Source organism: Chiloscyllium plagiosum, chromosome 10, assembly GCF_004010195.1.
Source record: "Chiloscyllium plagiosum isolate BGI_BamShark_2017 chromosome 10, ASM401019v2, whole genome shotgun sequence".
NCBI lineage: Eukaryota > Metazoa > Chordata > Chondrichthyes > Orectolobiformes > Hemiscylliidae > Chiloscyllium > Chiloscyllium plagiosum.
This window is the reverse complement of record NC_057719.1, coordinates 56,459,869-56,485,379: the sequence shown is the minus strand read 5'-3', so window position 1 is coordinate 56,485,379 and position 25,511 is coordinate 56,459,869. Positions and strand designations below refer to the sequence as shown.

At 43.0% G+C, this 25,511-nt stretch overlaps 2 protein-coding genes across 5 annotated transcripts in view; one reads left to right on the top strand and one right to left on the bottom strand.

The window, feature by feature from the left end:
* Positions 1-24,348, bottom strand: part of LOC122553667 (protein only RNase P catalytic subunit) — a 79,579-nt gene extending 55,231 nt beyond the window's left edge. The window contains exons 1-4 of one of the 3 annotated variants that reach the window (XM_043697813.1): positions 24,158-24,347; positions 23,157-23,886; positions 21,408-21,455; positions 3,400-3,532 (exon numbers count right to left, since the gene is read on the bottom strand). In XM_043697813.1, the coding sequence (XP_043553748.1) occupies positions 3,400-3,532; positions 21,408-21,455; positions 23,157-23,845 (870 nt within the window). In that variant the 5' untranslated portion in view covers positions 23,846-23,886; positions 24,158-24,347. Of the gene's footprint in view, positions 1-3,399; positions 3,533-21,407; positions 21,456-23,156 lie in introns of all 3 variants that reach the window. The other 2 variants (XM_043697812.1, XM_043697814.1) reach the window with 2 other exon arrangements.
* A 54-nt stretch (positions 24,349-24,402) lies between these two features.
* Positions 24,403-25,511, top strand: part of ppp2r3c (protein phosphatase 2, regulatory subunit B'', gamma) — a 33,748-nt gene continuing 32,639 nt past the window's right edge. Inside the window, exon 1 of one of the 2 annotated variants that reach the window (XM_043697815.1) lies at positions 24,403-24,544. In XM_043697815.1, the coding sequence (XP_043553750.1) occupies positions 24,454-24,544 (91 nt within the window). In that variant the 5' untranslated portion in view covers positions 24,403-24,453. Of the gene's footprint in view, positions 24,622-25,511 lie in introns of both variants that reach the window. The other variant, XM_043697817.1, reaches the window with a different exon arrangement.

Sequence of the window (25,511 nt, the reverse complement as noted above, 5' to 3'; positions counted from 1 at the left end):
ACCCTTCTTAAACAATGGTACCACGTTAGTCAACCTCCAGTCTTCCGACACCTCACCTGTGACTATCAATGATACAAATATCTCAGCAAGAGGCCCAGCAATCACTTCTCTAGCTTCCCACAGAGTTCTAGGGTACACCTGATCAGGTCCTGTGGTTTTATCCATGTTTATGCATTTCAAGACATCCAACACTTCCTCCTCTATAAAATGGATATCTTTCAAGCTGTCACCATCTATCTCCCTATATTCTATATCTTGCATATCCTTTTCCACAGTAAATACTGATGCAAAATACTCATTTAGTATCTCCCCCATTTTCTGCGGCTCCACACAAAGGCCGTCTTGCAGACCTTTGAGAGGCCCTATTCTGTCCCTAGTTACCCTTTTGTCCTTAATGTATTTGTAAAAACCCTTTGGATTCTCCTTAATTCTATTTGCCAAAGCTATCTGATGTCCCCTTTTTGTCCTCCTGATTTCCCTCTGAAGTATACTTATACTGCCTTTATACTCTTCTAAAGATTCACTCAATTTATCCTGTCTGTACTTGACATTTGCTTCCTTCATTTTCTTAACCAAACCCTCAATTTCATATCAAGATGGCGTTTCATTGGGGGAGCTACAAGTCTTCACTGAAGTCTTTAGTGTTAGTTGAAACCATTTTCTCCAAAAAGTTAATATTTTAAAATAATTTTTAAAATATTGTAATATCAATATCTGCTTAGGTTTGTTAAGTAATCTTCTGTTAGAACATCTGTTTAAATTATAAAGGAAAGTAGAGTCAGAGCGATGTGCAACACAGAAGCAGACCCTTCGGTCCAACTTGTCCATGCCGATTAGATATCCCAACGCAATCTAGTCCCACGCGCCAGCACCCGGCCCATATCCCTCCAAACCCTTCCTATTCATATACCCATCTAGATGCCTTTTAAATGTTGCAATTGTACTAGCCTCCACCACTTCCTCTGGCAGCTCATTCCATATACATACCACCCTCTGCGTGAAAATGTTGCCCCTTAGGTCTCTTTTATATCTTTTCCCTCTCACCCTAAACCTATGCCCTCTAGTTCTGGACTCCCCCATCCAGGGAAAAGACTTTATTTATCCTATCCATGCCCCTCATAATTTTGTAAACCTCTAAGTTCACCCCTCAGCCTCTGACGCTCCAGGGAAAACAGCCTCTCCCTATAACTCAAATCCTCCAACCCTGGCAACATCCTTGTAAATCTTTTCTGAACCCTTTTGAGTTTCACAACATCTTTCTGATAGGAAGGAGACCAGAATTGCATGCAATATTCCAACAGTGGCCTAACCAATGTCCTGTACAGCCACAACATGACCTCTCAATTCCTGTACTCAATACTCTGACCAATAAACGAAAGCATACCAAATGCCTTCTTCACAATCCTATCTATCTGTGACTCCACTTTCAAGGAGCTATGAACCTGCACTCCAAAGTCTCTTTGTTCAATAACACTCCCTAGGACCTTACCATTAAGTGTATAAGTCCTGCTAAGATTTGCTTTCCCAAAATGCAGCACCTCGCATTTATCTGAATTAAACTCCATCTGCCACTTCTCAGCCCATTGGCCCATCCTTTTGCTGATAAATTATTGCAGGTAAGAAACAGGAAAAGATAGCATTTGCTCAACAGAGGCAAACAGACTTTGCTAGGAGCTAGTTTGGCAGCTTCTAAGATTGGTGACATAATAATGCTCTTAAAAAATAGATTTGACCGCCAATTTAAGAATTTTACAAACTAGGGGTAGCAATGCATAGGTTGCAGCTGTATCGGATATGTGGTCAAATGATAATGTCACTTGCAGGGGAGCTTTGTTAATACTAGGTCAGAGGTGGGAATGATTCTTATTATAACTGAACACATTGTAACTGACTGAATTCGCATTTCTATTCCTTTACCAAGACTGCCTACTTTCATCACCTGTTTCCAACTATATTCCAGTCCACATACTTCTGAAACATAGGCTTGCCTACGTTATCTCTAGATTTGATGACCAGCATTTAGAACATAGAACAGGACAGCACAGTACAGGCGCTTCGACCCTCTATGTTGTACCAGGCTTCTATCCTACTCTAAGATCAGACTAACCTACATACCTTTCATTTTACTAACTTCCATGTACCTATCCAAGAATGGCTTACATGTCCCTAATGTATCTGATTCTACTACCACTTTCACGCACCCGCCACTCTGAGTAAAGAACCTACCTCTGATATCTCCCCAAAACCTTAAAATTCTGCCCCCTCCTGATAGACATTTCCGTCAGGGGTAGAAGTCTCTGGCTATCCACTTGTTTCTCTCTGGCCAGCTTCCCATTCCGCTGTTATAAATCTGCTACCCATATCTTAACTTAGACCAAGTCTTATCCAAGCCGTCACCCATACATACTGATTTACTGGACGACCAATATTGATTTTATAATCCTCATCCTAGTTTTCAATTCATCCATTGTCCTGATTCTCCCTATTTCTGTAACCTCCTCCAGCTGTCCAAACTATCTGCACTCTTCCTATTGTGGACTCCTGTGAATCCACAATTTTAGTGCTCCACTTCAGCCATTTAAGCATAACTTCTGGAGTTATTTTACTAAAGCTCTATGAAAACTCCTTGAAGACATTACTTAAGTCCTACCTCTATGACACACTTAAATAGTAATTTCATTCAAACTATTCTGGCTTTGTAGTACATTTGGGAAGCAAACTTTATTCAAAGCAGGCAAAAATAGTGTAAATTATTATCTTGAAACTCTTAATATTTGTGATGCAAGTTATGGGATGGTGAAAACTCTGCTGAACATGCTATTTACTCCAACCAAACTTTTAGGGAGCAGTAATAAAGCACCCAGAAATTTACATGTCAAATCTCTCTGCGCATCTTTTGGTGATTGAGAGCGAAGCAAATATCTGAAGTTATTTGCAGCTCTGCCAAAGCACAAAATCAATCTTACAATAATTAAAACTTAAGCTGAGCCAAATAATTCTTTAACTGAACAGACAGCTGGTGTAAATGTTTATAACTTGCAAACACGACCTTGAAACCAGGTGGCTCAGTGGTTAGCATGCTGCCTCACAGCACCAGGGACCCAGGTTCGATTCCAGCCTTGGGCGACTGTCTGTGTGGAGTTTGCACATTCTCCCTGTGTCTGCATGGGGTTCCTCCCAAAAGATGTGCAGGTTAAGCGAATTGGCCATGCTTAATTGCCCAATGTTCAGGGATGTGTAGTTTAGGTGCATTGGTCAGGGGTAAATGTAGAATAATAGGGTAAGGGAATGGCTTGGGGTGGATTACTCTTTGGAGGGTTAGTGTGGAATTGTTGGGCCAAATAGCCTGTACCACACTGTGGCATTCTATGATTGTATGAAGCAAATGACACTGCTTACCTGAGGAGTTGTCTTTTTAAATGTATCTGTCCCTTGAATAATGTCATTCATCACACACTCTCTTAATAAGTGATATTCTTCCACACTCAGCTGAATTGATTCCAGTAATGTGTTGCATACAGGGCATTTTCCACTGGAACAAGAATTCAAATCAAATCAGTTTCATATGCAGACACTAAAAAACGAGTTACAAAACTATAATAAAATATTAGGAAAAGTCACAATTTGTAGTAAGAGATGCATCATTGTTTAATTCCTAGCATTTTCACTATAGTTGTAGAATTTACAGAAAACTGTAATGCAACAATTGGTCTGTGTAGCAATTCTATATATGCTCAGGATTTCATAACTTGCCAAATTGTCTTCTGCAACAGGCTTAATTGCAGTATATGAAAACAACTTTGTGTAGACTTCTGCAAAGAGGCAAAATTACAATTCAATAGATACAGAAATCCTTAGTGCAAAATGCAGAATATTTGGTGCAGGGGGTGCATAGAAATGGGGGATTTCTGCCTACCTTATTTGACATGGACACATCTCTTCTATCAAAAAGACAAACAAAGTGCCTGTTTCAAGTTCTCTGCAATATGCTTTACTATTTGATCATGAGAAATCACAAGGCATTATCATGACAGTACTTTGCTGTTTCTTCTTCATAAATTTCAGATTACGAACTGAACACAGTGGGAAATGTTGATTCAAATGCCGTTGTCAGATTGCACTGATGGCTGTAATTGGCAGATAGTTTCAGAAGTAACTGAAATGATAGAGTTACTATATAGTGAATTTCAATTCTGTTAAATTGGAGACTCGATCCTTACATTTTTTCATTTAATTTTATCTTTCAGACGAGACGTTAAAGAGAGGTTCATCTGCTTATTCAGATGGAGTTACAAATCTCACAGATTCAAAGTAAAGCAGAGATGGTTTTCAGGCCACCACTACAATAATATCTTATTCACAAATAGAAAGACCATATACACACACTGCAACTGTTTTAACTGAATAAAACAAGTAAAAACAGGTAAAACACTCGATTAGTATCTCCCCCATTTTCTGCGGCTCCACACAAAATCTGATCTTTGAGGGGCCCTATTCTCTCCCTAGTTTTTCTTTTGACATTAATGTATTTGTAAAAACCCTTTGGATTCTCCTTAACTCTATTTGCCAAAGCTATTTCATGTCCCTTTTTTTGCCCTCCTGATTTCCCTCTTAATCTACCCTGTCTATACCTGACATATGCTTCCTTCTTTTTCTTAACCAAACCCTCAACTTCTTTAGTCATCCAGCATTCCCTATATCTACCAGCCTTCCCTTTCATCCGAACAGGAATTTATTTTCTCTGGACTCTCGTTATCTCATTTCTGAAGGCTTCCCATTTTCCAGCTGTCCCTTTACCTGTGAACATCTGCACCCAATCAGCTTTTGAAAGTTCTTGCCTAATACCGTCAAAATTAACCTTCCACCAATTTAGAACTTCAACTTTTAGCTCTGGTCTATCCTTTTCGATCACTATTTTAAAATTAATAGAATTATGGTTGCTGGCCCCAAAGTGCCCTCCCATTGACACTTCAGTCACCTGCACTGCCTTATTTCCCAACAGTAGGTCAAGTTTTGCACCTGCTCTAGTGGTTCATCCACATACTGAATCAGAAAATTTTCTTGTACACACTTAACAAATTCTTCTCCATCTAAACCCTTAACACTATGGCAGTCCCAGTCTATGTTTGGAAAGTTACAATCCCCAAACATAACCACCCTATTATTCTTACAGATAACTGAGATCTCCTTACAAATTTGTTTCTCAATTTCCCTCTGACGATGAGGGGTCTATAATACAATCACAATAAGGTGATCATCCCTTTCTTATTTCTCAGTTCCACCCAAATAACTTCCCTGGATGTATTTCTGGGAATATCCTCACTCAGTACAACTGTAATGCCATCCCTTATCAAAAACACCACTCCCCTTCCTCTCTTGCCTCCCTTTCTATCCTTCCTGAAACATTTGTATCCTGGAACATTAAGCTGCCAGTTCTGCCCATCCTTGAGCCATGTTTCTGTAATTGCTATGATATCCCAGTCCCATGTTCCTAACCATGCCCTGAGTTCATCTGCCTTCCCTGTTAGGCCCCTTGCATTGAAATAAATGCATATTAGTTTATGAGTCCTACCTTGTTCTCTGCTTTGTCCCTGCCTGCCCTGACTGTTTGATTCGCTTCTGTTCTCAACTGTACCAGTCTCAGATTGATCTCTTTCCTCACTATCTCCCTGGGTCCCAATCCTCCACCTTATTAGTTTAAATCCTCCCGAGCAGCTCGAGCAAATCTCTCTGCCATTATATTAGCCCCCTTCCAATTTAGCTGCAATCCGTCCTTCTTGTACAGGTCACTTCTACCCCAAAAGAGATTCCAATGATCCAAAAATGTGAATCCTTCTCCCCTACACCAGCTCCTCAGCTATGCATTCATCTGTTCTATCCTTCTATTTCTGCCCTCACTAGCTCGTAGCATCAAGAGTAATCCAGATATTACTACTCTCGAGGACTTCCTTTTTAAATTCCTGCCTCACTCTGTTATCTCCTTTCAGAATCTCAACCTTTTCCCTTTCTATGTCACTGGTTCCAATGTGTACGATGACCTCCTGCTGGCCCCTCTCCCCCTTGAGAACATTCTGCACCCTCTCTGAGACATCCTTGATCCTGGCCCAGGGAAGCAACACACCACTTTGATTTTTCGCGGCTGGCCACAGAAACATCTGTCTGTACCTCGGACTAGAGAGAGAGTCCCCTAACACAATCGATCTCTTGGAACCCGACATACCCCTCATTGCATTAGAGCCAGTCTCAATACCAGAAACTTGGCTGTTCGTGCTAAATTCCCCTAAGAATCCATCACTTGTCCTTTTTCTATGGCAACACCTCTCCCAATCAATTCGCATGCTCTTCTCATATGGTAAATGTGGTTCCCCCTCACACTGGGTATTTTCACAAAATATCCCGATAAGCACAAGCTGAAAAGCTTTGGCCAAAGGTGTCATTTTGTTTCCAGCAATATTCACGTTCTACACTAACAAATCTTCGAGGAGAAAGTTAGGACTGCAGATGCTGGAGATCAGAGCTGAAAATGTGTTGCTGGAAAAGTGCAGCAGGAATGGGAATTCCTGAAGAAGGGCTTATGCCCGAAACTTCGATTCTCCTGTTCCTTGGATGCTGCCTGACCTGCTGCGCTTTTCCAGCAACACATTTTCAGCTCTACACTAACAAATACCTATTTGCATACCTTGACATGAAAATACAAAGATCAGATCTGGGATATGAACAATACTGTTCACTTTACAGGCAAGTTAGTAATAGGTAATTAGACTGAATTTCTCCAAGAGTGTATTAAAAATTAAGGATGTGATAGTTTTCAATTCTAAATGTTGAATAATATAGAAATGAGACAGAGGCCCACAAATGAGTGAGAGGAGTTTGAATCTGACTGGAAATGGAGTTGTTAACTTACGCAGTGCCCTATATTGAGTTTCATCTGAGATATGGAAATTTCTTTCTTTTTTTGATTTTACTTTGTAAATATATTTATTAGCAATTTTTAAAAACTTTACAAACGTATAAAATATTGAAAAAAATCATTAACATATATCAGTATAATAAAAAGAAAAATACCCCACAAATTACAATACAACTACTGTCTACTAACTACTAACCTATCCTACAATACAAACAAACCCTAACACTGTGCAAAGCAACACCAATAAATAAGTAAATAACTAATAGATCAAAAAAAGAAAGAAAAGCGAAAAAAAACCAAAAACAAACATAGAATACAGAACAACTATGCTCAGTGCAAAGCTCCCAAACAAAGGAACAGGAGCATTGTATATACCCGTAGTAACTCAGGAGACCTCCTCCAGGGCCCAGAGCTTGACAAACCTAACATTCCTGGTTAAACAAATGCCCAAGTTAAGATAACTGACAAATCTATATCCAAATAACTCAAGTAGGGCTGCCATGTCTTTTAAAAATGGTCTGTTGTGTGGTGCACCATGTTTGTAAAAAAAGTCCAAGGGAATGTGCTCCATAATTAATTTCTGCCATCCAAGCAAGCCCAGTGGGTTCTCAGACACCTAGTTCATCAGAATATTCTTCCTTGCACAGAATGCAAGAGTATTAAATAGTTTCTTCCCATGCCTGTCTAAAGATGTAAATTCGGTAGACCTGTGAGGAGAGATATTGGGTCTACTTTGACTTCAGTCCTCAATACCCTCCCTATCTCTCCTGCCACGTGCTCCAATAAACATGGAGCCTGTGGCATATCCAATGGATAAGATAACCTACACTTATTTTACATTTGGGGCACACTGAAGATGCCCCTTTTTTAAACTTCGCCATACGGTCTGGTGCCAGATTAACTCTGTGCAGAACCTTTAACTGCATAGTGCATGTCCTATTACAGATTGAGATCTTTCGAGCATTCTCCCATGTTTCAGAGGAGATCTCCACTCTTAGCTCTTGTTCCCAGACCTCACATAACCGGTTAATATCCTGTCAGGCCCTGCCACCCAGCAGGCGATAGAGGGCACTAACCAAAAGGGTGCTTGTGGAACGTAGCAGCAACCTCTCTGTATTGGGCTTAGTGAGAAGCGTAATTTTCTTCTGGATGAAATCCCTAACCTGAAAAAAACGAAAAAAATCTCTGTTGGGCAACCTGTATTTGCAGCTCACTTGCTCAAAAGACATCATAACCTCCCCCTCAAACAAGTCTCCCAAACTAGAAATTCCTCTCGCTGCCCACAGTTTGAACCCATCATCCCTGGTCAGAACCCTGGCATGCCATCTAAAGGCGTAAGTGGCGAAGTCTTGGTTAAGCAACCCTCACTCTGACGCATCACCCTCCATGCCTTGACTGTACTAATGACAATGGCGTTCTGGCAGTGGTCCATATCTTATCTTGTCCTCATTTTATCCATGAACAACAGGTTAATAAGAGGGCACTTTGCCTGGGAGGCCTCGATATCCAGCCATATTGAACCTGGACCGTTACCTACCCAATCGCAGACAAAGGACAGCAGGGAACTCAACTGACACCTCCTGATATCTGGGAAATCCACTCCTCCCCCTCCTTGAGGCAACTGCAATTTAGTAAGTTTGATGAGGGGCCGCCACAATGCCAGACAAAGGAACCAAGTCATCCCATAAGCTTCCGCAGCATTGATCTGGGAAACATTATAGGGAGCATACGCATGGGATAAAGCAAGCGAGGAAGAACATTCATCTTAGTGAGAGATATTTGGCCCAGCCATGAAATTGGAACAGCCTCCCATCTCTGGAGATCTGGCCTAATATTGTTGAGCAAGTGAGCAAAGTTAGTCTAAAATATCAGATTAAACTTGGGGGTAATAAAAATGCCTAGGTATTGGAACCCTGCCCGTGACCACTTAAAAGGGAACTTAGGGCCACATTCCACTTCTGGCACATCCTTAAGGTGCCCCAAAGGCATAGCCTCCGATTTTGCGAAGTTAATCTTATATCCTGAAATAGCCCCAAATGAATTGCTACATTGTATCAAATGGGGTACGGAGGTCATCGGGTTCGATAAAAACAGAAGGACATACAGTGTAATCTTGTGTGCCCTCGCTCCCACTTCCAGAGCGATTATGTGGACGTTCTGAAGAATGGCCTCTGCTAGCAGCTCTATCACCAACGTAAACAACAATGGTGAGAGGGGGCAGCCTTGCCGACTACACCTACCAATCCTTAAATTCCCAGACTTCACCCTATTGGTGATGACTGTGGTCAGAGTGTAGCGATATAAAATCTCCACCCACCTAGCAAAGACCCCACCCAACTCAAATTGTTCTAAGACATAAAATAGATATGGCCATTCCACCCGGTCAAATGCTTTCTCTGCATCTAAGGAAATCACCAACCCCTGAATTAATCATTGGTGACAAACTTGGACCATATTCAGCAACCTTTTAATATAATGAGAGGACTTAAGGCCCCTTATAAAGCCTGTCTGGCGCTCTTTACTAATATGGGGCAACACCTTTTCCAATCTCAGCGTCAGGATCTTGAAGTCTGAATTTAATAGAGAGATTGGTCTCAGGAAACTTCCCCTTCTTAAGGATTAAGGAAATATTAGCTTCTCTCAAAGATGGTGGTAGACATTCATGCATATAGGAGTGATTGAGCATCTCCAACATTGGCCCTGACAGAATCTCTATAAACTCCTTATAAAACTCACCCGGGAGATCATCAGGGCCAGGCGCTTTCACACTCTGAAGTTGCTTAGCTGCCTCCTGTATTTCCCAAACTGTCAACGGGGCATTAAGGAGAGACACCTGTCCCAAGGTTAGCCCTGGGAGATCCAGGTTCTCCATTTTAGCCCTCCTGTCCTCGCAAACTTCAGGCCGATACAATTCAGAGTAAAAGCTCTGAAAAGCCTCATTAATCTTCTTAGCATCGTATGTAAGGACCCCGACGCGGTCTCTGATTGTAGTAATGGATTGGGGAGCATACTTTTCCCTAGTCAGGTATGCTAAATACTTCCCTGGCCTATCCACATATTCGAACAGCGTTTGTCTTGCAAAAGCAAGTTCTTTCTTTGCGGTTTGTGTCAGTATTGAATTCAAGGCAGCCTGGAGGGCCGTGATCTGCTGTAGCTTAGTCACCGGAGGCCGCGCAAAATGTGCCGCCTCGGCGGCTTTCAACCACATATCAAGTAGACACTGCTGCTCCTTCTTCTGTTCTTTCCAGCTAGCCGAATAGTAAATAGCTAATCCTGTAACAAAGGCCTTAGCGGTCTCCCATAGCATAGATGGACTACTAGCCGGCCTGAGTTGATAGTCAGGAATTCCTGAAACTCCTTCAAAACGTATTCCAAAAATTTGGAAATATTAAGGAGAAAAGGGTCCAAATGCTAGTGTTGCAAACCTAGCCCCTCATTCTTGGCCTTTATCCTTGTGTGACATTTATGTGGGTTTGAAAAAAAAGGTGAAGTCCCTGCCGGTAGGGTGAAGACATCTCCAAATATCCACCAACCCTAACTCCTCGCATAAGTCAGCCACCTGCTTGGCCCGCGAATAAATAGTTGGGGGCCCACAAGGCAACCTGTCCACTGTTGGATCCAAAAGACAATTAAAATCCGCTCCCCCCCTTAAAAATTGTGCTGTGTTCGAAAAGCACACAGCTTAGAGAAGGCACTAATCAAAAATTTGAGGGGATGTGCCGGAGGACAGTAGATATATTCCTCCCCATGTATCAGGGCTTTAAGTATCACACACCGTCCCTGGTCATTTTGCACCTGCTCTAATAATGTGAACGGAAGATTTTTCTGGGTAAGTACTGCCACTTCCCTACTTTTAGTAGTAAAGGATGAAAAGAATACCCAGTCATAATCCCCCTGTTGTAATTTCAGGTGTTCCCCATCATCAAGATGGATTTCCTGCAACAAAGCGATATCAACCTTTCCCTGTTAAGGCTAGAAAGCACTTTTTTCCTTTTAACAGGTAAATGACTTCCCTTGATGCTCCAGGTGCATAATTTACCAAGACACTTAGCTGTATCCCCTTTCAGAGACCCTTGAACCCCTGGGAGGGAGAACCCTGCTTATAAAGCGCCGAGCAAAAGTAAATAAAGACTCAGGAGTAGAAGAATTATATATACAAAAACTACTCTATCATAATTATAAAACAACTATTACTACCAAAAAAACTACAAAGAAAACCAACTATAAAACCTTGAATGGAAGGCTCTTCCCTCTGCCCATAGGGGGCACTCACCCTACCCATCCCCTCCTTCACAGCTCCTTCAAACCTGGACTGCGCCCCAGCCTTCGGCCAGAAATAAAAACAAGGAGAAGATCCTTATATCAACAGAAAAAAGACAAAGTCAGGATGAGCACTCCACCCATCCCTGGCTTAATGTCACCCCTACTTATGATTAAAAGAGAAACGGAGCAAACCAAAAAGGGGAGACAACAAAGAACATCCACAAAAATTCCCATCAGAAAATCCAGTTATTTAAAAAAAAGGAACTTATTCAAGTTTTTTTCCCCCTTTCCAAAAAAGAAATTGTTAGGGAGAAAGAAAGGAATAAAAAAAGGAAGGGAAAACATGAGGAAAGAAGGAAAAGAGAACAAACATTAACCGTATTCTTCAGCAGTCCATCTATTTTAAAGTGTCTCCAACATTTTTAGCTTTATCCGCTGAGTCAAACGTATAAACTGAGTCCTGAAATGGAGCACTGCGGGGTACCTCAGGGAGCACTGGATGCCCAGGTTCCTCAGCGTCTTTTTATCTTCATCGAAGGATTTCCTCTTTCGAATTAAATCAGCCGAGAAATTCTGGAAAAACAGGATTTTTGGCCCTTTGTACAGCAGTGCCTGCGGACCATTTCCAAGTAATCTAGAAGCTTTTATCACCTTTTGCTTGTCCTTATATGAATGGAAGTGTGGGGCTCTGCACCGGCCCTGACCTGTGCACTGTAACCCAATAAGCCTTTTCAACCTGCAGCCAGCTGGACTCGATGTGAAGACCCAAAAACTTCAGCAGCCAGCTTTCAAAGAAGCTGACTGGCTGCTCACCTTCAGGGAGCTCGACAATCCGGAGATTTATCCTCCGACCGCGATTTTCAAGTTCATCGATATTGTCTTGCAAGGCCCACACCTTTGGCATCCTTCCCACTCCCAAATATTAACAAATGTGTGTGTTCTATAAGGTTTTAAACTAATAATTCCACAACATAAGTTGGCCAGGGATGGCAAAAAACACCAGTATGCCTTCGCTGTTAGGCAGAGCTGTCCACAGCAATTTTACAGAATCGCTGCCATCTTGCCGAGTTTTTTGATTTGCTTTGATGATGGCACCACAGTTGCCTCAATGGATTACTGCGTCATAAAAAAACATCCATTTGAAACACTCCTACATTCTGGATTAGTGGTGCTGGAAAAGCACAGCAGTTCAGGCAGCACGCGAGGAGCAGTAAAATCGAAGTTTCGGGCAAAAGCCCTTCAATCAGGAATACAGGGTGAAGAGATAAATGAGAGGAGGGTGCGGGTGGGGAGAAAGTAGCATAGAGTAGGTGAGTGGGGGAGGTGATGTAGGTCAGGGAGGAGGGTGGAGTGGATAGGTGGAAAAGAAGATAGGCAGGTAGGACAAGTCATGGGGACAGTGCTGAGCTAGAAGTTTGGGACTGGGGTGAGGTGGGGGAAGGGGAAATGAGGAAACTGTTGAAGTCCACATTGATGCCCTGGGGTTGAGGTGTTCCGGGGCAGAAGATGAGGCGTTCTTCCTCCAGGCGTCGGGTGGTGAGGGAGCAGTGGTGAGGGGGTGGCAGAGTGGGAGGGGGATTTGAAATGTTGGGCCATAGGACGGTGTGGTTGATTGGTGCGGGTGTCCCAGAGATGTTCCCTAAAGCGCTCTGCTAGGAGGCGTCCAGTCTCCCCAGTGTAGAGGAGACCACGTCGGGAGCAACGGATACATCCAGGCGTCGGGTGGTGAGGGACTGGCGGTGAAGGGGGCCCAGGACCTCCATGTCCTCGGCAGAATGGGAGGGGGAGTTGAAATGTTGGGCCACAGGGTGGTGTGGTTGATTGGTGCTGGTGTCCCGGAGATGTTCCCTAAAGCGCTCTGCTAGGAGGCGCCCAGTCTCCCCAATGTAGAGGAGACCACATCAGGAGCAACGGATACAATAATTGACATTGGTGGATGTGCAGGTAAAACTTTGATGGATGTGGAAGGCTTCTTTAGGGCCTTGGATGGAGATGAGGGAGGAGGTGTGGGCGCAAGTTTTGCAATTGCTGCGGCGACAGGGGAAGGTGCCAGGACGGAAGGATGGGTTGTAGGGGGGGCGGGGACGGGGGGGTGGGGGGGCGTGGACCTGACCAGGTAGTCAGAGAGGAAACGGTCTTTATGGAAGGCAGAAAGGAGTGGAGAGGGAAATATATCCCTGGTGGTGGGGTCCGTTTGGAGGTGGCGAAAATGTCGTCAGATGATTTGGTTTATGCGACAGTTGGTAGGGTGGAAGGTGAGCACCAGGGGCGTTCTGTCCTTGTTACGGTTGGAGGGATGGGGTCTGAGGTGGACGAGATGCGTTGGAAGGCATCTTTAACCACGTGGGAAGGGAAATTGCGGTCTCTAAAGAAGGAGGCCCTCCTCCCTGACCTACCACCTTCATCCACTTCCCCACTCACCTATTGTACTCTATGCTACTTTCTCCCCACCCCCACCCTCCTCTCATTTATCTCTCCACCCTTCAGGCTCTCTGCCTGTATTCCTGATGAAGGGCTTTTGCACGAAACGTCGATTTTACTGCTCCTCAGATGCTACCTGAACTGCTGTGCTTTTCCAGCACCATAATCCAGAATCTGTTTCCAGCATCTGCAGTCATTGTTTTTACCTAACACGCCTACAATGTTGATTCACTTAAATGGAGATGGATTGGCCATGTAATTAATAAGGAGAAAGTGAGGACTGCAAATGCTGGAGATCAGAGTCAAAAAGTCTGGCAAGGTCAGGCAACATCCAAGGAGCAGGAGAGTCGACATTTCAAAGCTTTTCATTTCGTGTGATGTTTTGCCATACTTTTTGACAATGTAATTAATAAAGTCACTAAAGAGAGAACAACTCTCTCTGACTATGGGCTCTCTCAAAACAAGAAGTTTGCTTCAATTTTGGTGAGTCTTTGCCACATTGAAATCATACCACAGAAGCCTACAGTCTGGAAGAGACCCTTTGGCAGTTTGCACTGCCAAGTGTACTTCAACCACACCAGTCCCAACTTCCTGCACTAGGCCCACAGCCTTGAATGTTATTACATTTCAAGTGCTCATCCAACTACTTTTGAAACAGTTGAGGTTTCACACCTCATTTACCTTTCAGGCAGTATATTCCAAATCCCCACCGTTCTCTGGGTGAACAACATTTTCCTCGTCTTTCACTTTAAAATTACGTGCTCTTGTTAATGTCCTTTCGTCTACAGAGAACAGTTGTGGGGGAGGTAAGACAAGTACAAACTGGACAGGTTACACCTGGGTGGGATCAGGACTTATGCCCTGGGTGAGTATTTGCTAAAGTGGTTGGGGAGGGTTCAAGCTAAACTGGCAGGGAAATGGGAACAAATGCAAGGAGTCAAAAAAAAGGGAAATCAAGAACAAGAACAAAAAGACAGAAGAAATGTGATCAGTAAAGAAATCAAAAGCCAGGATCAAACAAGACACAATGAAAATGAAGGGAATGCGTCAAATAATGTTAAAAAGACAAGTTTTAAGGTTTTGCACCTGGACACATGGAGCATTCAACATGAAATGGATGAACTAATTACACAAATAAATAAAAACAGGTATGACAGTCAGGATTATGGAAACACTGTGTAGGAAATGGGAGTAGGAAGTATTCAGGCTCCTGGCCTACTATATTCTCCATTTTTTTCCCCCCACTTTGTAATTTTCTTTCCCTCCCCCATCCCCCGAAGTTTAACTCGCCTTCGTTTGGCGGCTTTTGTTAAGGAAGGAGGTTCTAGGAGGCTGCTGCAGTGGAGAATGTGGTTTGGATCCAGCTGTTCCTCGTGACTGGGCCTGGGGTTCCAATGGCTTAGACTTTCGTCGGGCTTCTGCATCATCCTTGCGGTGGCATGATTGGTCTGGGACTCATGGCACCATTGGCCTGGACATCCTTTCAGCAGCTTTGGTGGCTGTTTTTGTCATCGTCAGCATGGGTCTCCATATGGAGGCTTCAGTCAGATTGTGACTCTATGCGGCATTTGCTTCAGCATTGTGGTGAGTCCAGCCAGGATTTCAACAGGAGGGGTGGGTCCTCAAACCCACAGCCGTGAAATGGTTTAAGTGGACTCTGTCTTAAATTCTCTCTTCTTAAAATTTTATTTATTATATTATAATAGAAGAATTGTTTTTCTGAGCTTTTTTATTTCTAAACTTTTTAAATTTATTACTATGATATTGTGCCTTTGAAGATCTGTAATACTGGACTTTTTATTTCTTTATTTTTCTAATTTTTTTCCTAACAATTTGTACTCAAGAATCTGTAAATAGTGACTTGTAAACTTTTCACTTTAATCATTTAAGTATGTGACAATAAAGCCAATTCAATTCAACACGGCCATAAAGTGACCAGGAATGGGAACTGAACAACAGCGATATTTACTATTTATGAAACACAGACAAAAAGGGAAAAAAGGCAGTGGAATTGCATTACTGTTTAAAGAGGATATGAACATAATGTTGAAGAAAGATATTAGCTCAGTCAATATAGAATTTGTGTGAACAGAGCTGAGAAATTTTAAGGAGCAAAATAAGTAATTTATGGAGTAGGATATAGACCAAACTGTACTGGCGATATTGGGAATGCCACTAAACAGAAAATCACTGATGCATACAGTAAAGGAAAATCTCTAATTATGGGTGACTTGTTTAATCTATTTTCAAATTAAAATCAAATACTGTAGAGGAGGAATTCCTGAAATGTATGAGATTTTTTTGGACCAATACATTGAGGAATCAGCTAGAGAACAAGCCATCTTGGATGGAGTATCATGCAAGGAGAAAGGAATAATTGGTAATGTAGGTGTCAAGGGACTCCTTGGGTTGAGTGGCCATAATGCAATAGAATTCTTCATCAAAACTGACAGTAAGATAGTTGATTCTGAGACTAGGGTCCTGAATCTTAAAATGGTATAAGGCATGAGTTGGCTATGATGGACTGGGAAATGATACAGAAATGAATGACAGTGGATGGGCAATAGCAAATACTAAGAGTGAATGGGTGAATGAGGACTTTTTTTATTCCTTTCTCGGGCAAGGCTGCAAAGAGGACAGTAGTCAAACCATGGATTTTGAGGGAAGCTGACGATGAGAGATTATTAGCAGCAAAAAAAGTGGCATACAAATTAGCAAGAAAAAAATTATATCTGAGGATTGAGAATAAGTTAGAATTAAGCAAAAGAGGACCACAGGATTGATTAAAAAGGGAAAAAGAGAGTACGAGAGCGAGCTTGCAGGAAAGAAATAAACCTGATTTTCAACATTTCTATAGAGAAAAAGATTGATGAAAACTAATGACATCCCTTACAAATGGAAATGGGGAATTTATAATGGGGAACAAAGAAATGGCTGATAAATTCAATTCATTCTTTGCTTTTACAAAGCAAAATTATGAATAACATATTAGAAATTATGGGGATCACAGGGTTTACTGAGAGGCAGGAACTGAAGCAAATCCATGTGAGTCGAGAAATGGTTTTGAAGAAATTGATGGGATTGAAGGCTGATAATCTACATTCCAGAGTGCTCAAGGAAGTGGCCCTAGATGGATGGGGTGTGTTGGAGGTGGGAGAAGGGGTCCTTGGTGGGTGGGCAGGAGTCTTGATTGAAAACGTGAGCCCAGAGGCAATGGAAGAAATGTTCAAGGTCACAATGCGTGTTGCTTTGGGACCCTGGAACCACAAGGGATCAATGTCGATTTCACCTCATTCCTCATTTCCCCTTGCCCCCACATTATCCCAGTCCCAAGCTTCCAACTTGGCACCACCCTCTCGACCTGTCCATCACCTTTCCCATCTATCCACTCCACCCTCATTCCTGATGAAGGGCTTACGCCCGAAACATCGAAACTCCTGCTCTTTGGATGCTGCCTGACCTACTGTGGCAGCACCACACTCTTGATTCTGATCTCCAACATTTGCAGTCCTCACTTTCTCCGGTTTCCTATATACGGCTGTTAATGTGAATTGCTTGTTTGTAACTTGTACCCATTTAACAAAATATTAAAAAAAGAAAAAAAAACCCAAGAGATCCGCCTGAAGGTTTTTTTTTGGGGGGGGGTTGGTTAGAAGGCAGGGTTGCCAGGGGTGTCTATGAATATATGCACTGGTTTCTCGGATTGTCTGTGTGATTGCATTTATGGTTTCCTTTTTAAATAAGGTGGGACTCAAGGTTCGTCCTCTTGTCCCTGTGAACTTGTCGTACAGTGGGGTTTGGGGTCCGGCTTTGCCACCCCTTTCCCCTATAAATTGCTGTTTCTTCTAAACTGCTGTTCATGGTTTGGTTGTAATTTGTACTGGTTAATAAAATAAAAAAAACCCAAGAGATCAGCCTGAAGGTGGGAAGGACAGGGGGTTGCTGAGTTGCCTATGATAGATGTACGGTGTCTATGATAGATGTATGGTTTTATTGTTCGGTTTATCGGACTGTCTGTATGTGATTGTGATCATTGTTTCCTTCTTGATAATGTAAGGTGGGACTCAAGCTTACCCTCCTTTCACTGTGAACTGGTTGTATGGTGGGGTTTGGGTGGTCAGGCTTTGCCACCTGTTTCCCCTGTATATTGCTGTTTCTTGTATATGGCTGTTCATGTTAACTGTTTATTTGTCATTTGTTATGGTCAACAATAGATAACCAAAGTGATCACCCGGTTTGGAGTGGAGAGGGCAGGTCAGAGGATCTTCTCGTGGGTCTGGTCCTCGGCCTGGGCAGGCTGGCCATAAACAGGTCCAGGCAGTGGGCAGTGGAGAAGATTGTTATGGCTGATTGCCTACCCCTATTCCACAGTTATGTGTGGGCCCAGTTATCCCTGGAGAAGGAGCACACGGCATCTACCAACAACTTTGAGATTTTCAGGTAAAGGTAGGCACTGCACGGTGAAGTGTTTTATTTCCCCCTCCAACTCTATTTTGCTGTAATCCCTGCACCCCCACCCCTCCACATTTTTGATCACCCAGCATTGCCCTTGTTGAGAAGGGCACTGCTTGTCACTGGCCACTTGGGTGTTTTCTTTCTTCCTGCTGGTGGAATATGAAAAGTTTTATGCACTGTGTCTTATACCTACACGCAACATGGGTGCTGGGGAAAAATAAGCACTACCGCTGTTAGTGGTAGTGTGGAGAAAAAAAATAGAATTTAAGAATAAAAAGGAGATTAGAATTCAAAGTTTGTGCGAAGATTTGTAGCTCGGGTGCTCATTGTTGTGGTTCTGTTCGCCGAGCTGGAAGTTTTTGTTGCAAACGTTTCGTCCCCTGGCTAGGCGACATCATCAGTGCTTGGGAGCCTCCTGCGAAGCGCTTCTTTGATGTTTCCTCCGGTGTTTATAGTGGTCTGTCCCTGCCGCTTCCGGTTGTCAGTTTCAGCTGTCCGCTGTAGTGGTTGGTATATTGGGTCCAGGTCGATGTGTTTGTTGATGGAGTTTGTGGATGAATGCCATGCCTCTAGGAATTCCCTGGCTGTTCTCTGTCTGGCTTGCCCTATGATAGTAGTGTTGTCCCAGTCAAATTCACACACACGCAGACAACAAGCAACATGAATACGACTGGGACAACACTACTATCATAGGGCAAGCCAGACAGAGAACAGCCAGGGAATTCCTAGAGGCATGGCATTCATCCACAAACTCCATCAACAAACACATCGACCTGGACCCAATATACCAACCACTAAAGAGGACAGCTGAAACTGACAACCGGAAGCGGCAGGGACAGACCACTATAAACACCGGAGGAAACACCAAAGAAGCGCTTCGAAGGAGGCTCCCAAGCACTGATATGTCGCCTAGTCAGGGGACGAAACGTTTGCAACAAAAACTTCAAGCTCGGCGAACAGAACCACAACAGAAAACTCCAAGCCCCAGAGGAAAGTCATTTAATCAATTAACCGAATAATCAATTATCCGAACAAAATGGTGCCCGCCCATCCTGTTCAGATAATCGAGATTCCTATTGGGGCGCCCCTGGTCCTGAGCTTGCAGTACTTGGCAGAATGCATATCAAAAGTGTCACAAAGTGTGAAGGAGATCGTCACCATCTTAAACTTTGTGGATAGGTGGGAGGGTAAAAGAAAGGCAAATAGCCATGAACGAAAAAAAAGTTATAAATGCAGGTGGAAGTGATGTTAGAAAGCCTGAGTATTTCTAAAATAAAGATGTACCTTCTTTGATTTAGTTATCACAAACAGTTTCAAGCACACATCCACTGGGATTTTCCTTAAACAAAGATGTACGTGGAATCCATTTGAATGAACTTACCGTACTCATTGAAACTCCAACAAACACATCGACCTGGACCCAATATACCGGCCACTACAGCGGACAGCTGAAACTGACAACCGGAAGCGGCAGGGACAGACCACTATAAACACCGGAGGAAACATCAAAGAAGCGCTTCGCAGGAGGCTCCCAAGCACTGATGATGTCGCCTAGCCAGGGGACGAAACGTTTGCAACAAAAACTTCCAGCTCGGCGAACAGAACCACAACAAGGAGATTAGAATCTCCTAAAAAAAAACCCCAAGAGATCACCCAGTGCAGAAGGGAGAGGGCAGGTCAGCGGATCTCCTGGTGGGTCTGCTCCTAGGCCTGGCCATAAACAGGTCCAGGCAGCGGGCCATGGAGGGAGTCGTTATGGCCGATTGCCTGCCCCTATTCTGTGGTTAGGTTTGGGCCAAAGTGTCCCTGGAGAAGGAGCACGTGGTGTCTATCAATACCCTAGAGGTCTTCATGGAGAGGTGGGCACCGCGAGGTGTGAAGTGTTTTATTTCCCCCTCTGATTCTATTTTGATTTAATCCCTACCCTTCCCTTTACTTTTCCGATCATATGGACATTGCCGCTAAAGAGCACTACTTGTCACTGGCCACTTGGGTGCTTTCTCTTCCTGGTGTCAGAACACGAGTAACATTTTCTGCACTGTCGTTTCTTCACTGCGTGCAAAAACACAAAAAGAAAAAAGGAAAAAAATATAACCAAGAGATCACCTGCTACAGAGGGGAGAGGGCAGGTCACAGGATCTACTCGTGGGTCTGCTCCGAGGTCTGGCCAGGCTGGCCATTAACATGTCCAGGGCAGCAGCCCATGGAGAAGGGATTTTGGGAGGGGAGGGGGGGGGGAAAATGGTGGGTTGTTATGGCCGACCACCTTCCTGTCTACCACAGACATGTTCAGGTCTGGGTGTCCCTGGAGACGGAGCACACTAGTGTCTACCAATACACTTGGAGAGGTGGGTTACTCAGGGAATGAAGTTTATTTCCCCCTCCAATTCTATTTTGATTTAGTCTGTAGCCTCCCCTCTTCACATGTAAGCTTAACTCGTTGTGGACTTTGTTTGTCACTGGTTCATTAGTCACATGGGTTTCTTTTCTGGTGGTCGAATTTTAATAAAGTTATTTTCACTTGGTGTTTTTCACTGTATGTTGCACCTGCACACGAGAGATATAACCAAGAGATTTAGGTCTCCTCAATTGAGGCGACTAACTCCGAGCTGGCTGGCTACAGCCAGTGTATTGTGCACAAGTTAATAAAGGGTGACTTGGTGATGGGATATCAGCCTCTATGCAGTTATTTCAATGCCCCTCATGATTTTAAGCATCTCTATAAAGGTCACCCCTCAACCTCCTATGCTACAGTGAACATGACAGTGGCTAGCCAGTTGCATCCAGAGTGTGAGTGAATGAGTAAGTGAGAGTGGGAATTATTTCCTGCTCATTATCTGCTATTTAGGGCATGTGGTGGCTTTCCCAAACTGTGATCTTCATGAAACATTAGTTCACATACTAGCATTATCGAGCCACAAACACACCAAGACCAGTATTGCAGTTTGTTTTTAACCTTTTGGTTTGGAAAAAGAAAATCACTGGAATGGTAAAAACAAAAGGCGACTGCAGGAGATGACTTGCTTGCTGAGAATGGGTATGTTGTCTATTGTTGTTATTTCCTTTTTAATCTTTCTAGCTGTACACCCTGTATAGGTAAAGTTCCCTAGGTCCACATAAGAATACCAATCTTGTTATTATGACAATATCCAAGTTCACCTCAGCTGAGATCATAACTCGTATTAGATCAGGAATAAAAAAAAAGTTGAGACTACATAAATATTGGGAATTTTCTTTTAATTGTATTTTTTTAAAACAAAATTTCACAAGAATAAGCAGCACATACTTGAGACGTTTAATTTAAAACAGTTGAGAAGGTAAAAGAATATTTTGAATATTTTCAAATACAAAAACATACCTGTGCAATATAGTCGTTTCATGCCCTTCCCATTGTTTGCCTGGGATGCTGAAATCAAGATGTAACAAATATTAACAGCAATATTAAAAAAAATATTAAATTTAAAATGATTTTTATTGTGAAATAGCCATCTCAAGAAAGATTTTGCTCGCGCTATCCTAATATTTGCTTAAATGCCAGTGATCATTGCAATACAAACAAAGTTGATATACCGATTATCGATGTAGTTGAAATTGGTATCTCTCTGCGATATTCTCTGATGCACATATCTTACACTTTGTAGCCAACCAAATAGTCACATTTCAAGCAATGTAATTGTGTCAAGCCATTTTATGGTAATTGATATGAAAGCATTCAGATACAATACTATTGAGATTGGGGACTTGCAGTAACGAATAGGCAGTGATTTTTAAATGGAGCCCATTTCATCAGACACCAATTGAGCAATGTTGATGGAGCTTCAACATTTTATTTTGATGTTTTAGGATTGATTAGTATAAATAATTAGTTAAGTGCCAAACATCCCACAAAAAAAAAGGTTTTTCACAATAAATCAAACAAACCAATTAATGGAATGAATCAATGAGAATAACAACTTTTCAGTACCAATATATAATTGCAATGCTAGATGGTGTTACAAACCGATTTAGGCTCGAGCTCCACCTCAGATTCAATGATCACATTCGTGTGCCACTATCACACAGATGGAATAAATATGCATAATCACAATGTTAGGGTCTTGTGGGTAGTTTAGTATACAGGCCTCTGGAGACAAACAGGTTGATAGAGTTTCTTTTCATAACCACAGTTGTTGATCTAATTTTGAAATGGGTTGGTAAGCTAAAAGATACAACAGACACCTCTTCTTACAAAAAGGCAACAGTAACAATTAATTGTGAAGATATTCCATATGATCCAATTTGAAACTTTATTGCTGGAACGGCACAGCAGGTCAGGCAGCATCCAGGGAACAGGAGATTCGACGTTTCGGGCACAGGCCCTTCTTCAGGAATGAGCAGAGAGTGTTCAGCAGGAGAAGATAAAAGGTAGGGAGGAGGGACTTGGAGGAGGGGCGTTGGAAATGTGATAGGTGGAAAGAGGTCAAGGTGAGGGTGATAGGTCGGAGTAGGATGGAGGCGGAGAGGACAAGAAGAAGACTGCAGGACAGGAAGGCGGTGCCGGGCGGGAGGGACCCGGCTGAGACAAGGTGGGGGGAGGGGGGATGAAAAAACTCATCACCCCAGGGGACCTCCCATCCACCGCCTCCAACCTCATAGTCCCACAACCCCGTGGAGGCGGAGAGGTCAAGAAGAAGACATTTCCAACTCCCCTCCTCCAAGTCCCTCCTCCCTACCTTTTATCTTCTCCTGCTGAACACTCTCTGCTCATTCCTGAAGAAGGGCCTGTGCCCGAAACGTCGAATCTCCTGTTCCCTGGATGCTGCCTGACCTGCTGTGCTGTTCCAGCAATAAAGTTTCAACTTTGATCTCCAGCATCTGCAGACCTCACTTTCTCCTCATATGATCCAATTGTCAAAAATAACATTTAAGACATGAAATCCAGGAAACCAATATAAAATGCAACACATGGCACACGATGGATCCTATAAATAAGCAAACACTGGTCCTAATTACCTCACAACCATAAGTGTTGGCGAGAAAAATGTAACCTAGATGGGTAACTCATAGCATTGTGTTAAAACATAAATCAAAATTTATCAAATGGCACACATAGTAAATAAATATTTACCTTTCAAACCATGAATGGATACTTTGCATTAAACCTTTGCCGGGGTATATCTGATTATCTCTCAGGTAGAAGAGGATATACATAACCTTATTTTCATATTGATCATCACAGAATGACTTGCCATAATCAAAAAATGTTTGCAATGTGTTCTCAGTTGGTTTTAAGTTTTTGTTTTCCATTTCTTTAAACAACATCCATGCAGTTTCTACTTCTTTATGCTGGAGTGCAGAAATAACAATATCCCCATAATTTCTTGGTGATGGTGTAACCATTTTTTTAATTGAATCTAAAAACATCACAGCCTCCCTCCAACGATCTGTCTTGCTAAAACCACTGATGAAGAGGCTGTAAGCTCCAATGTCTAATATTTTGAATCTAGCTTTCATCATGCCATATAAATCAAGTATCTCAGTCAGATGCTGCTGTTGGACACACAGTGCCAAATACTTCAGAAGGAGTTCATACTCAACAGTACCATTTTCCATTGTAACAAAAACTAAAAGCGATTTAGCCACATCAATATCAGCACGAACAGACAGCAGTTTTTCCATCATGCTTACTTCAAAACGAGTTTTATTGGGCGATTCCGTTTTCAATTTCTTCCAATCATCTACATTTAAAGGCTTCAGTGGAACTAACGACTTTCCAACTTTTGTCACTGTTGAGGTCTCAGCCAATTCGACGCCCATTTGGCTTTTTGCGGACTCTGCTCTTTTTCTGGCTGCCCCAGCTGTAAATACAGAAAACGAAGAGCCGATGTCAGCACGGGGAATTCTTTCTAGTTGAGCTTTTGATGTTTTCCTCTGGTTCGCATCACTCTGTTTGAACTCAGACGACATTAAATTCTTTGAAGTGTGTAGCTGCGGGACACCACAATATGGGAAGAGCCTCCACACAGCTTGGTGTGCCCGGGGAGAGCAGAGGACCCGCTGCAAATGGGGTGCCAAGCTGCCGAGAGGCTGAACCAACATGATGAGCAGTAAAGGCAAAGGGCTACTCACTGCAATCTCAGACTAAGGGGCACTTCCGTTCTGCAACATGGCTTCAATATAAAAGGAAATGGTGCTCTCCCAACCAGTTGCCCTTCGGGGCTAATTAGCGTCCAAATGTATCGTCTTGAAGGCCATACAAAAACCTGAAAACGTTGCTCAAGCCACAAACCGTCAGGCCACGCGCCCACTCCTCAATCGACCCCCTTCACCAGGCTCCGCCCTCCTCGTGACAGCACAAGGACGTGGATTGGTCGGGGTGATAGGGTCAGGGGTCAGAGAATCGGGAAGGAAGTGCTGGAGCCAGGATGGCGGTTGCTGCGGTCGATTCCGAGGCACCGTCTCGCGACTGGAAACGGACGCTAAAGGATAGCTTGGCTGTTGTGGCCTCCCAGAAACGTGAGTTCGTGCCCAAGTCCACAGATCCGAAATGTTAGCTCTGTGTCTGTCTCCAGGAATACTGTTGAATATTTCCAGTAAGTTCTGTCAAGTAGATTCGGAGTTCCTTTCGGGGAGCTGCATGTTCAGATAAAGTGTTAAATTTACAACATGGAAAGAAACCCTTCAGCCTATCGTGTCCGCATAGGTGATCAAACATATATCTACTGTCATCCCATTTCCCTCTAGGCCTGAATAAGATGATATTTCAAATAGTATTTCAAACACACTTTAAATCGCTTGATTGTTCCTGCCTCTGTCACCCTTTTAAGGGGTGACTTTCTGGATGAAAAAAAAAGTACCTGCTGCTCCTTGTTGTGGCCCTAGTTCTAACGTCTTCTTCTACGCAATGTATTCTGCTAATAACTTTGTACAATCCGATCAGGTCTTTGCCGCCCACCCCTTCAGCTTTTTCTGCTCCAAGGAAAACAACCCCAGCACATCTAGTTTCTCGTCATAGCTGAAACACTCCAACCCAGGCAACATCTTGGTGAATCTCCTTTGCACACTCCCTATTGCAGTCACATTCTTCCTATAGTGAAATGAACAGAGCACTGCACAGTACTCCAGGTGTGACTTAACTAATGATACATACAGGTCATCATAATTTCCTTGCTCTTGCATTCAGTGCCTTGACTGGTAAAGGCAAATATCTCGTATACCTTCTAAACTGCCCCATCTACCTGTTCTACTGCCTGGAAAGATCGTTGGACATGCACACCAAGATCCCTCTGATTCTCTGTACTTCATGTTGTCCTACTATTATGCTTGCTGAAAATGTGTTGCTGGAAAAAGTGCAGCAGGTCAAGCAGCATCCAAGGAGCAGGAGAATCGACGTTTTGGGCATGAGCCCTTCTTCAGGAATGAGGAAAGTGTGTCCAGCAGGCTAAGATAAAAGATAGGGAGGGGGGACTTGGGGGAGGGGCGT